We start from the raw sequence: 13539 nt of genomic DNA on the forward strand, positions 1-13539 counted from the left end.
TGAGATGGTTGCTGGAAAAGAAAAATTTAGAATCTATGTCATTTCATGTCTACATTGAACTGTTCTCACTTAGTTGCTTATTAAATATCTATTACTTAAAAAGCAAAAAAAAAAAAAAAAAGAAACCCAAAAAGTGATAGGAAGAATAGCATTAAAATATATGTATAAAATTCAAGTAAGTGTCATGCATATTATTTTTTGCTATTAGCCAAAATCATTTACTTTGTCTAGGTTTATTGAAAATATTTCTTGAAAACTAGGCCTTCTTCACCTTAGTCAGATAACAGTACTGGAAGGGCTATAGTCAAGTAAGTTTTTTCCCTGTCAAAAAGGCAGAAGTAGCTAGTGAAGAGAGAATGATACCGAAGGAAGAGGAGACACTGGAAGATTGCTGAGTAGATTTTAATAAGTACTTGTGGAATTGAATTATTAAAGAACAGCTTTCAGAAGCTAAAGCTTTCTCTTTAGATTAACTTCCTGTGAATATTGTTTCCATATAAAAATAATAACTAATATGGCTTTTGTAGCAATGTATGCTAGGCAATACTCTAAGGTCTTTACAAATATTAACTCATATTTTAAACATATTAATAACCTATGAGGTGGTTGATATTGTGACCTTTTTATAGATAAGGAAACTGAGGCCAGAGAGGTTAAGTTACTTGCATGAGGCCACACAGCCAGTAAGGGCAGAGGTGGGATTTGAGCCTGGGCATTCTGTGTTTATCGTCTTCTATACTTGGAGCCAAGATATGCTGTAAGGCCCTTTATCCTAAAAATAAGACTTAAAAATTAAATTAAGACTTTAGAATTAAATTGAGTAGTTCTCTATATGGATTTTTAAGTGCTTAAAGAAATGTTTGGGTGAGTCTAGCTCCATAATGGATTGTTAACTGAGGAGATATTTGGTTTAGCATTAAAGAGGGATAGGGTTGAATTCATGGGCATGCCAGTCACACAGGCCTGTGCTTGTTTTAATGATCTGCTGTCACCATCTTGAGATTTTAAATTTTTGAACAAGGGGTCCTGCATTTTTATTTTGTACTGGGCCCCACAAATTATGTAGCTGGTCCTAAGACGAGACAGCTACTTTATGCCATTCCACAAAGCCCCTATTTTCTCTCACTATACCCATTGAATTAGGATTCAGCTGGCCATATGATCCATAAGGTGATTTTTATGTGCTCATTTATATTAACACAAAGTTCTTTAATATTCTCTGAAGAATGATGAAAAGGGAATGTGCTGTTGACTTATAGAGTATGTATATTCATATATACATATCTAGACTATATAAAGATGTGTTCCTTTTAAATTTTAAAACTTGGATCATGTGGATCACATGACATTGTTTGAAATTAAAATTAAAGAAAGACTCTTAAGTGATTGAAAGGTCATGAAAAGACCTCTTTAGAATGAGTGAAAGGTGTGTAGGGTATGGTTTATGCTTATTTGGTTTTGTGAAACTCAGAGCACATGGAAGCATCTAGAGTGAGATTACCATGACTCCTAAGATTCCAAAGGACTCCATTAAAAACTATTTCAAATTGAGAATCATAGAATTTTAGAACTGGAATCACTTGAGATCATTTAATCCAAAACTCTCATTTTCCTAATGGCCCATAGAAGCCCAGTGACTGGCCCAAGGCCACAGAAATAATATGAGCTTCTTGATCCCTAATCCTTCCTTTTTCTATCTGTATTGTGTATAATTTCCATAGTAATAATATGTAAAGATGTCAGCACCAAAAAACTAATAATCAGGGACACAGAAATCGTAGAGCATTTGATAGTTTGCGCTGTAGCCTTGAATTTTTTGTGTTCTGTTTCCTCAATAAGATCACAAAGACTTTTTTTTTTGGCTATTACATACTGAAGCACTGTGCATGGCACATGTGGTATTTAATCAGTGCTTGTTGAGTGACTTGAGTAATTAAGGGTCAAGGATGTGCAGTGTTGGATGCATGAATTCCTATTGCTTAAAGCACAGTGAGCAAACCCAGACTGCTGTTCCTTTAACATGCATAGTTTTGGAGATAGATGCCTGTTGTGATTTAGGGGCCCTATCTAGGTTAAAATCCCGTGTCTTTGTGGCTTATTGTACTTCTGGTAGTCTTGGGATTTCCAATGTTGGAAGGACCCATTCTGTGCCTAGTATAACCTACTCAGTCTCTACCATAAACATTTTGTACTGTGCCACTGAATGATTTCAGAAATGTTTTGTTTGCTTTACTTTGGCAAATGGCAGCCTTTCATCTTTGTCTCTGTTAGGAGTATAGTAACTCTTATTTGAAGACTTATAAAGAGAATAAGCTGTTTACTACAAGTGAATTAGTGAGTGCTCTAATATAGATCTAGTTTTCAGGAAATGCCAAAATTTCTTGTCCTATTTTTGGCTGTACTCAATGATAGACTAAAAATTTATTTAGGTACAAAGCTATTTGAGAGAGAACAGTTATCTAAGAGACTATTAAAAATACTCTTCTAATTTATTTGTCTTAGAATTCTGATGTGTATTTTAAATAAATAATTAAAATTCCTTGAAATTATGATTTCTGAAACACTTTCAGAGATGGATTTTTCTTTCTTTGATATGTATTTTAAAATAAACATTTTTTTTCCCTTCTCAGGAAAATGAAAGGTAGAATTTGGGGCTTATTCAGAGCCCTCAGTCCTTTGCCTATCAGACATAACTTCTGATTCATATTTACATGAGCACATTAGCAACATTATCTCCTAAAGTGTTCCTCCTGAAAAAAATTAATTCATGACCTCTGTCAAGAAGGAAAACTTTGGTGCCCCCTCCCTCCCAGCAATAACAGAGTATTTAAATAAGAGGGGCCCAACATTGGTGACTTCTTGCCAATAAAGGTCATTCCTTTTAAGATTATTGTGTAAGTAGCTTCTTAGGAAGGTTTTTTCCTTTAGGACAGATTAAAGGCTGAAATGGTAAAGTTGTTCGGTATTTAGTACTGTCTTTAGTTGTTTGGTACAACTACACGTTTTTTTCATATTTCCTTGTTTCAGTTTTTTCTTTTTAGTGAATGAAGCTGACTAGGGATTAGCAAAAGTATAGTCCTAAACTTGATACTGATTAGTTTTATTATCTTGGACAAATTATTTAACTAGCATCTCTTTTAGTTTTGTTTTGGCTTTTTTTTTTAAGTCTGTAAAATGGGAAAAATAATAGGACCTATTTTATAGAGTTTTGAGAGGATTAATGTTTATGTAAAGACCTTAGAACTATGCCTAGCTCATGGCTTGTACTTATTAAGTGTTAGCTAATGATGTTATTATTACAAAAGATGGTTTTACCTGAGGATTTGAGAAAGGAGGATTTGAACATTTCTGAAGGATTAGTAGAATTTGGCTAAGTGGAAGAAAGGAGGGCATTATAAATTCGGGGGAATGACAAACAAGGTGGAGCAAAAAAAGAAAGGAAGACAATGTCATAAACCATTTTGGCCAGAGTGAACAGCTCATAAATTGAATGTAACAGTGAAATTCTTCTGAGAACTGGAGCATGAATAGGTGAAGAACACAGGTAGCCTGAATTGGCCTTTCAATTGGCCGCTTCCCAGGGAGGCCTCCGATGGAATTATTGCCATGCTCAGGGATCCCCTGATTCACTGCTGTGCTTCCTTGACTCCCTCCCGCCCCCTTCTTCTGGACCTGGCAGTCTTTCCACAGGCTGGGAGGCTCACAGACTTTGTGAGCAGCCTTAGAGAAAGGAAAGGAAAGGGTTTTTTTCTCCTTAAGAAGTTTTGTGAAGCCCGTTGGTATTTTCTGATTTCAAGATATTTTAAAATACATTTTCTCTCTTGAGCATGAACTTTTGTCCTTGTCTCGGCAGCATTTATTCTCAGGGACAATCAAGGACTGTGATGGAAAGTAAACATTTTAAGTTCATTGTAATTAAGCGTGGTCTGCATGATAGAGAGCAATATAAGGGAAAAAGGGCATTATTTTTGCCTTAATATTCACCCTAACCTCTGTGTGTGTGTATTTCTAATTACTATCTCAGTCCTCTTCCCAGAAAAAATCTTAGACTATGAAGCGGTATAAATTTTTAGTGCTTGCATCACATCATCACAACTGCACCAGCCCTATTAAGGTTTCATGAATATTTAAAATGAGTGACTTCAGAATGTGTAGTTTAACATATACTGTGGCCCTTAAATTATTTTAGTTCTTATGTTTCAGTTTTTGTAAAATAAATGGATACCTATTTTAACACATTAACTGGCATGAGAATTGTATTTAACTCACTAGTTTCGGCTGCGTGAAGTATATATAAAATCTTGTTGATGTTCTTATTGTTACAGTTAATATTTGACAATTCTAAAAATGTGGTTTAAATGACTAAAAATCAATACATTTCATTTTTCTATGTTTTTACCTTTAAATTACACTCAAAGTTTTTATTTTATTTTTGTAATAAAACACCATGGCCCCAAGGAAAAGTTTCTGGGTTTTTTTGTGTGGTACTCAATGTATTAGGAAGTATTTATGTTCAAATTTTTCTCCATTTTTAAAGGAATAAGTGTATTGGGATTTATAGAAAAATTGTCTTTGTGTTTATTTTCACGAATTACATTTATAAAATTTCTTCAACTTAGCAGGATTAATGGAAGGTCCTCATTAATAGGTTGTTCAACATTCTAATCTTATTATAAACGGATGCATTTTGTTGCCTTCCCTTTCTTATTTCTCTAAAAAGGTACTATTGCAGTGTACTAATCAGTCAGTGCCCATCCTTCCAACTTCTTTTACTAAGTTGCCAATGAACTTTACATTTCAGAATTTCTTCAGTGTTTCCCCATCATATTTATTAAATACCTGCTGTGTACATTGTACTATGCAGAGTATTTTGCCTTGGTGAACAAGTCTTAATTCTAATGCCATCTCTGGTCAGTTGGTAGTAGTTGGTTCAGAGCACTGTTTTGAGAAGAATTCTTAGGCTTCTATGTTTAGCAGAAAGGAGTACCTTAGTTGATTAGTGCTATGTAACCATGAGCATTGGATGGAAGAGCAGTGGCATGCATGTATTTGTCAAGCCCCCAAAATAAAAAGAATAATAATGAATGGGGATAGATGGATTCATTAACATTTAGACCGTTGATTCATTACTTCATACATGAAGATTATCTACAGTTGTTTTTCTGAACTCACTTGAAATAGCTTATAATTTTCAAAATGTATTCATTCTGACCCTTCTCTGCCAAGGCAGAATTAATCATTCCTTTATTGTTGCTACAATAGCTCTTTATTACCTTAATTATAACACTTATTTCTTCTTTGTTAATCATTTACTTGTTCGGCTCCACGGTGGATTAGGAAATTATTAACAGGAAGGACAGTATTTTTCTTATCTTTGTATCCTTAATACCTAACACTGTGCTTGGTACATGTCTCACATGTTCAAAAAGTGAGACAGTTTATTTCCTTGATGACCTGGGTGATGTCTTATATGAACAAGGAGACATTTATTAAATATTTATTATATTGGAAGATGAAGTGACTAGGTCTAAGTCTTACAGTGGTGACGTGAATCAAAAGGAAGAGGCAGATGCTTTGGGTTAAAGTGGACAAGTTAATGTTTTGGTTCTCTGGAATGCAGAGATTTGGAATTTGAGTCTCCATGTCTGAGAAAATTGTAGTGCCATTAGAAAAACAAAGTTGCGGGATGTAGATTTGAGTAGAGTGAGTTTGGTTTTGAAGATGTTAGATTTTGATTGAAAATGTTTTTATTTATTAATTAGTTTTAGATGGAGGACTGAAGAGAAGAATTTCATAGTGAGCCAGTTGGAGAGCTTCTGCTGTTATATATGCTCTGTAGCAATCTACCTTATTATTATTACTTGTTCAGTGTCCATACTTCTGTTTAGACTCCAGTAGAGCAGGGAACATGTCTTGTTCTCAGCTGTATGCTCAGTTATAAACATACTGTTTATAACATGCTGTGGTTGGCATGTGCTAGGCACTTAGTAAGTAGTTGTTCAGTGAATTAACTTGTATGCTATTACTTAAATGCATCGTATGTTGTCTTTAATTTATACTACTCGTTAGAATTACTAGCTTTAAAATTACCGAGGTAATCAGTTTTCATACAATCATTAAAATTTTAAACTTGTAGAGATCTTATTGATAGAAATCTTTGGCAGATCCCCTTATTTGAACCTTGGAAAGGTAAAGTCAACTATCCAGTCATTGGACCACACTCTGGATTTAGCTGTATACAGTATTCATTGATGTGTAGAGCCGTAATTATTTACTCAAAAAGTTATGCAAATAATGCTTGCCTTTCAGGCTAATAATAGGTAGAATATTGGCTTGAATGGACTTGTGGAGGTTTCATAGTATGGCTTTTCTTCCTCTTGTTTCATCATTTCTTTCCCCTCTACTGCTTTGACCAGTGGCTGTGTGAAAGACTAGAAAGGAGATGAAATTTTATTTGTGCTTTTTGACATTAGTTTTTTTTTTTTGGTATCTAATGATTAACATGAGATTCTGTATAAACTACTGATTTTATTTCCTCCTTCTTGTTTAGGTTACTGTGGTGAATCATGTTGGTTCTAGGTTCACGATTACGGGTAGTATAAATGTTAATTATAGACATACTCTTATGAGCTATTGGACTTTGTTTAAACACTATCTTCTGTGAAACAAAATTTGGAAAAGGGAGATCTACCTGAGACCACAGTCAGGATATAATTTAAAAATTCACAAAGTTTCACTTTTAAGGTGTGGACATCAATTATCAGATTAAAGGAAGCTTCCAGTATTTTATTTTGTAGCTTCCCGAACGGAGACAGTACACTTGTTTAGAACACGTAACAAAATATTACCTTAATTTGAACTAGATTTTTTAACAAAACATTCTTATTTGTCTTTCTTGTTTCAGTATCAAGATAAAGAGGAAGTTGTCTTGTGGATGAATACCGTTGGGCCCTACCATAATCGCCAAGAAACATATAAGTACTTTTCACTCCCATTCTGTGTGGGCTCAAAAAAAAGTATCAGTCATTACCATGAGACTCTGGGAGAAGCCCTTCAAGGAGTTGAATTGGAATTTAGTGGTCTGGATATTAAATTTAAAGGTACGTAAACCTTAATAGTCCTTACAATACAAGTTAGACTGTAGATCGGAGTTTCTTAAGTTTGGCACTTTTGACACTGGGGCTGGATAATTCTGTTGTGTGGGGCTGTCATGTACATTGCAGGATGTTTAGCAGAGTCCCTGGCCTGTACCCTCGAGATGCCAGTACCATCCTTTAGTTGTGAAAACCAAAAAAGTCTCCAGATATTGCTGATCACCCTAGGTTGAGGAACCACTACTCTAGACTCTAAAAAAATGTTTTAATCTGTAAATTAAGTGTATCACATTTAGGGAAGTATATTAGTAACTAACAAAAATTTATTTTGAATATTTATAAAATAATAAAATAAATACTTGTTAATCAAATTATATCTCCCTGACATATTTCTTTCTGAAAAGTATTCTCTAGTAGACCCTCAAGTGATTAGACATTTGTGGCCTGGGAAGGCTTTCATAGATTTGTAATGAAGTAATTTCTGAAGGTCCGAGGTTGCAATGGGATGTGTGGATACTTAAAAATTGTGTGTAAGGCCTCAAACTTGTACCATTGGCTCATCATGTATTTATGAGTGTTGTATTAATTTATCCTCTTAATACCCGTAGGATATTTAAATTTTAAGTCAAAGACTTGTTAAACTTGGGGGGAAAAAGCACCCTTATTATCCAGTTATGCAGGTATTTATCAGGGCCTTTGAGTGTGTTTATACTTTCTGTTTTTTTCTTTGAAGTTTATCAGAGAGTGTATTTCCTGTGTGCATAGGCATTTTTAGTACAGTGAGCAGAAGTTGGAGTAATTGAATTTTTGCAGGATCTTTGATTAGGTGTCTTGGTTTTTGAAGAGAGCATGGATCTTGTAATCAGGAGCTTTGAATTTTAATTCCATTTCTTTTACTGTATTGATTTTAGTAAAGTTGTTTACTTTAGTTTTGACTTTATTGTCTCCATGTGTAAGATGAATAGTAACTAACTTCTGATATTTTTAGTACTTTGGGGAGAAGGATGTTAATGAGATATACTTACAAGATAATTTTACTTTAATTTTGATTTGTTAAATTTTATTCTTGTTTTTAGGATTTTTTGGTTATTTTTGAAAATAGATATACCGTACATATTTATATTCTCCCCCCCCATTATATTCCTTAGGGCTTAATTATAAAATTAAGTTATAAATTTAAACCACAGTGACATGGCCTATAATTTTATGGATCATTGTAAACATGTCCTGATGCTTGAGTTTTAATTTAATTAGGTAATTTAAGTATTTTATCACAAATAAGGAGAAAATGTAAACTAGAATGTGTGAACTTTGAGACCCTCGATACTGTGTTTAATCATTGTCTTTGTCTGTTTTTGATGCTATAAAGGAATACCTGAGGCTGGGTAATTTATAAAGAGAAGAGATTTATTTGGCACATGGTTTTGCAGGCTATGTAAGAAGCATGGCACCAGCATCTGTTTCTGGTCAGGGACTGAGGCTGCTTCCATTCATTGTAGAAGAGGAAGGGGAGCTGGTGTGTGCAGAGATGACGTGGCTAGAGAGAAACCTAGAGAGGAGGAGGTACCGGGCTCTTTTGAACCACCAGTTCTTGCAGGAACTAGGAGTGAGAACTCACTCACTCCTGCAAGAATCTCACCAAGCCATTCATGAGAGATCTGCCCCCAAGATCCAAGCACCACCTCCCACCAGGCCCCGCCTCTACTTTCTCTTTTTCCATATTTTGGCACATTTCTAGTTTATTAAAGAGGAACCAGCAAGGGAGATTAGGTAAAACTCCTGAGTCCTACTTTGCTACTGTATACAGATTTCAGCAATTTTTGAAATCCTTACCCATATTTACTAAAGAAGCATGCTCATTCAGCAATGTTAAACTCTCTTCTTTTGTTAAATCCTAGAGGCTAGATGGAGAGATTATTTAAATAGAGGAAGATGGTTTTCATGGGCTAGGAAAGTGGCATTTATTTATTTTTTTTTCAGACTAAGCTAAGCACTTTTAGATTAAAAAAGCCAAGCTAGCCAGATGTTATTGCCTGAGAGTTGATGGTTCTTCAGGGTCTTGTCAGCTCTTCACCTGCAGCATGGGTATGCTGCCAAAGAAGCTGCTAAATTAAATGGTCCAGATGTAACAGCAAATGCTGATTAGATTTATCTTTCCCCTCTACTGTAGCCCTTTGCTTGCTGTATTCAAAGATAAAGTTGACCATGTGTTGAAAAGTCTTCCGGGTTGTTACTTATAGTAGCATAACATTTATAAGGTAGGATTGTGCCATCTAATTCCCTCTGGTAGAGGCCCAGAAATGGTTTACCCATGGTATAACATAGCATACTAATAATGTAATGGAAACTAGAACATTCTCTATGTGAACTATAGAAATATTTACTGTATATTGTTAATCTTTCATCCCTTAAATATTTGACTTTTAAAGATTCTTCTGAAGGCATGTCCACATAAAATTTTGGAAATGTGAGGCCAGAAAAGAAAACATATATACGTGCATACATATTTACATATACATACACACATCTTTTTTTTAACCTAATAGATTGTCAGGCTAAATGGGTTGGTATCATTTTGTAAAATGAAGATCACTAAAGAGACTATTTTAAGAAACTAATGATAATCTAAGTCTAATGTAGGATGCCTGTCACTTAAGATTTTATGCACAACTTTTTTTTTTGTTCCTAATAGTATTATATACTAGCACTAGATGAAAATCCTATATTGAGACCGTTTAAAGAAAATACATTAAATACAGAAGGGCAGACATAGATTAGGCATTCTTGAACCAGGCCTTAATTTATTACCCTCTAATTTTAAAGGGTACCTCTTAGAACCTTGTCATTATAAAGTGGAAAGAACATGTACTTTAGGGTCAGAGAGGCTTCATGTATCCCATCTCTGCCTCTGCTTACCTGTGTGGTCATTGATCTCATATTCCTCATCTGTGAAGTGTGGGAAATTCTGTTTGATACAATTGTTGTCATGAGATAATGAGATAATGCACATAGAGCGTTATTCAAAGTTCCTGTTACGTAGTTTACATTTAAAAAATGGCAATTGTTATGAATACTAATAGCACATAGTATGGGTCTATAGTTCCAACTTGATTTTGTGTTAGACATTATGAAATGTTAAATTAGTTTATTGATATAAAATTTGATTTATCCCCAAGCTGCTGCACTAGCCTATTATAGCAGCATTCTTACTTGTTGCATCCTTAGCTATTAAGACATAGTAAGCTTTTAATAAATTGTTTAGTACCCAGACCATTTGTGCCTACTTGTTCTTTTGATAATTGGTTCATTATGATCATTAGATGATCCGGAATAGTAATTCTTAACCAGGGGAGGTCCCTGCCCACCCTTTTCCTCCACATTTGAGAATTCCTGCAGTTTAACGAAATATGTTAATTGTTGAAAAATCAATGACTTCTAGAGGTTTCCTTCCTTCCATTTAGTTTATTGATCTTCCCTTGAATTTTCTCTTCCTTGACTATCCCACCTTAACAGAGGGATGAAATTATTTTACAAGGATTTCTTCTCTAGAGTGAATTGGTAAGTTGAGAATACTACAGATAAGGAGAAATGGCAAGGGCTGCTTGGAGCCTTATGTATTTCCAGTTCAGTGATTCTCAGTCTTGGCTGTTCTCATCTTCACTGTACAATATTTCCCTCTAGATATCTGCCTGGATCATTTAAGCCTGAGTGCCAAAGGGTGGGGAAAGGGCTCGGTGGGAGTGGGGCAGGGGGTTGGCAGGTCCTGTCATTCAGCCTGAAGATTTTTACTTAAGGTAATCTCTCCACCCTATTTTTAGTCCCTGGAGTCTACTATTCCTGCTGTCCCTGATTCTGGAGCTTCTCTGAATTAAGTTCTCGAAAGGAAGTTTCCTGTCGTCTACTGCAGGGGTTAAGATGAGGGTACAGTATTTATCTAGCTGTATGATGGATGGAGGAGGCGACTTGGGCATCCAACCTCTCCATATACGTGTTTTTATCTAATTCCCCTATGTGTTCACCCCTACATCTATCCCCCTACCTTTTGAGGTCTGTGGTGCCTCCAAGTCCGGAGTGTCTCTTCGGTTCTGTGACATTCTTTTTATAAGTATCCCTCCTCTGTGTGTTTTTCTCTGCTATATTAGTCATTTGTCATCTTACCTCTGTTTTCCATTTTGCAGAAATTTGTTCAAATCTTTTCTCTGCTGTCTTGTCTTCTTTTTGTCTTTGTGGACTTCCATTCTTTTTATTCCTTTACTGACATTTTAATGGGCTTCGGGAGGGAAAAGAAACATACTTGTGGTTAAATCTGCCTTGTTTAGTTGGAAATCTGGGAAATTGATGCAATATTTTGTCCTCTTGGTTTCAACCGAAGTGTTTTAGCCAGGCCAAATGATCTGAATCTGAAATTTGTCAGTTCTTAATTAGTGATTTCTTACACCTTGTACTAACTGCAAATTTGATAAGTATGGGCGTTTTATAATTTCTTATTCAAACCATTGATAACATTGTTCTTATTCAGACTGACTTCTTTTTTTGTTTTCAAAGGAATGTATATGTATATATTTTTTTCTGATTTTAACAATGGTATAGGTTCAGTGTACACAATTTAGGAACTACAGAAAACTATAAAGAAGAAAATAAAAATCACTTGGATATAATTACCACTAACATTTTGTTGTATTTTCTTCAATCTTTCCTCCTTTCTTTCCTTCTGTTCATCCATATTTTATATAAAAATTGAGTTCATGTTACACAATTTTTTAAGTTTACTTAACTGTTATATAGTGCTTATGTACCAGATACTGTTCTAAGCACTTTCTAAATCATTTAAAAAGTTATATATAGTTTTTTTAAAAAAAAATTTTGTTGAGAGAGGGTCTTAATATGTTGCCCAAGCTGGTCCCCAAACTTCGAGGCTCAAGTGATTCTTTGGCCTCCTAAAACTCCAGGACTACAGGCATGAGCCCTCTGTGCCCAGCCTATATATAGTTTTTATTCTGCTTTTTTTCTTCTAATATTTTATGAGTTTGTCCTTATACAGTTAATTATTCTTTTAAAAATGTGGCTACATAGTATTCTATAACTTGGATACTGTAATTTACCCCCATTTCCCAGGTGTAAGATATTTTGATCCTACCTTGCATCCTTCTTTTCTTTCTTCTTTTCTTTTTCTGGTTTTTGAAATAACAGTGCATTTGGCTGTCCTTGCACATAAGTATTTTAACCCATCTGAATCTTTTATTAGGATAAATTCTTAGAATTACTGAATCAAAGGATATAAACATATTTAAGACAGTTCTTGAGACATGTTACCACATAATCATTTAGAAAAAAATTATACAATTTATACTGCCAGTCAGGGTGGTCAGTTAATCCATACTCTTTATATAATTGTTTAATTAACTGCAAATATATTAGTGTTTCCTGTCTTTCTTTTCCTTTAATTTATTCAGCAGTTATTGAGTGTCTGTTGCATTCCAGCACTATGGTAGGCTCTGGATATACAGAGTTCAGCTAGTAGCTCTGGCTTCAGGGATCCATGGACTCTCCAAAAATGTACACTTAATTTTATGTGAATGTGCATTTTGTGGGAGGTGCAAGAAAGATATCACTTTCATTGGATCTCAAGGAGTGTGAGGCCCAGGGAAAGTTAAGAACACTATCTATGAATATATTGGCACTTTCTTTCCTTAAAACAACTCTGGGAAGGAGATAGATGTTATTTCTGTTTTACAGTTCAGGGTACTGAGGTTCACAGAGTTTAAATGACTTGCTTTTTTATTCATATAGCTAATAGGTACTGGATGTCAGACTATAACTCATCTTTCTGCTCATTTCTCTATTAATTTGTCTATATTGATTTCATGAGAGACTCTGCCAAATGCTGCTACATTTGAGGTAGAGTATTTCTCATTTTCCAATTTAGTAAGGTTATCAGAAGAGAAAGTAAAGTATGGTGTGATGTGTTCTTAGAGAACTCATGAATAATGTCACATTCTTTTCTCAATGCTTTCACTGCCTATTTCATTATTAGTGTGGAGTTTTATTGGGAATTGATGACAGACTATTGGTGTGTAGTTTGGAGAATCTACCTAACCTTGCTTTGTTTGAAAAATCAGTGTTAACATTTGCCACTTTATAACTTTGGTTTTATTTTTCTCCCATAAAAATGGTTGGTAAAATCTTAATTGCATCTTCAAAATTCATGGGTGTGCGTTCCATCTGAGAAAGTTATATGCTATTATAATTTTAAAGCAGTGATTGATGGTGGCAGATTTTTAAAATTGTTTTCCAGTTATATAGAATGCTGAATAATGATTTGGCATATTCATACACGTTACATTAGTTATCTTCAAAGTGGCTCCCTCCTGAGAGAAGAGCTATTTCAGCTGGGCAATCAGACTTTTCAGTTATTTACGATGTTTGTGTTTGTCTACATGCCTGA

General features: G+C 34.7%; 1 protein-coding gene across 1 annotated transcript in view; it reads left to right on the plus strand.

The window, feature by feature from the left end:
- TM9SF3 (transmembrane 9 superfamily member 3) overlaps nt 1-13539 on the plus strand; it is a 55842-nt gene that overhangs the window by 2225 nt on the left and 40078 nt on the right. Inside the window, exon 2 of the mRNA XM_012654501.1 lies at nt 6905-7100. Within this exon, the coding sequence (XP_012509955.1) occupies nt 6905-7100 (196 nt within the window). The remainder of the gene's footprint in view (nt 1-6904; nt 7101-13539) is intronic.

Source organism: Propithecus coquereli, unplaced genomic scaffold (genome assembly GCF_000956105.1).
Source record: "Propithecus coquereli isolate 6110/MARCELLA unplaced genomic scaffold, Pcoq_1.0 Scaffold440, whole genome shotgun sequence".
NCBI classification, from domain to species: Eukaryota; Metazoa; Chordata; class Mammalia; order Primates; family Indriidae; genus Propithecus; species Propithecus coquereli.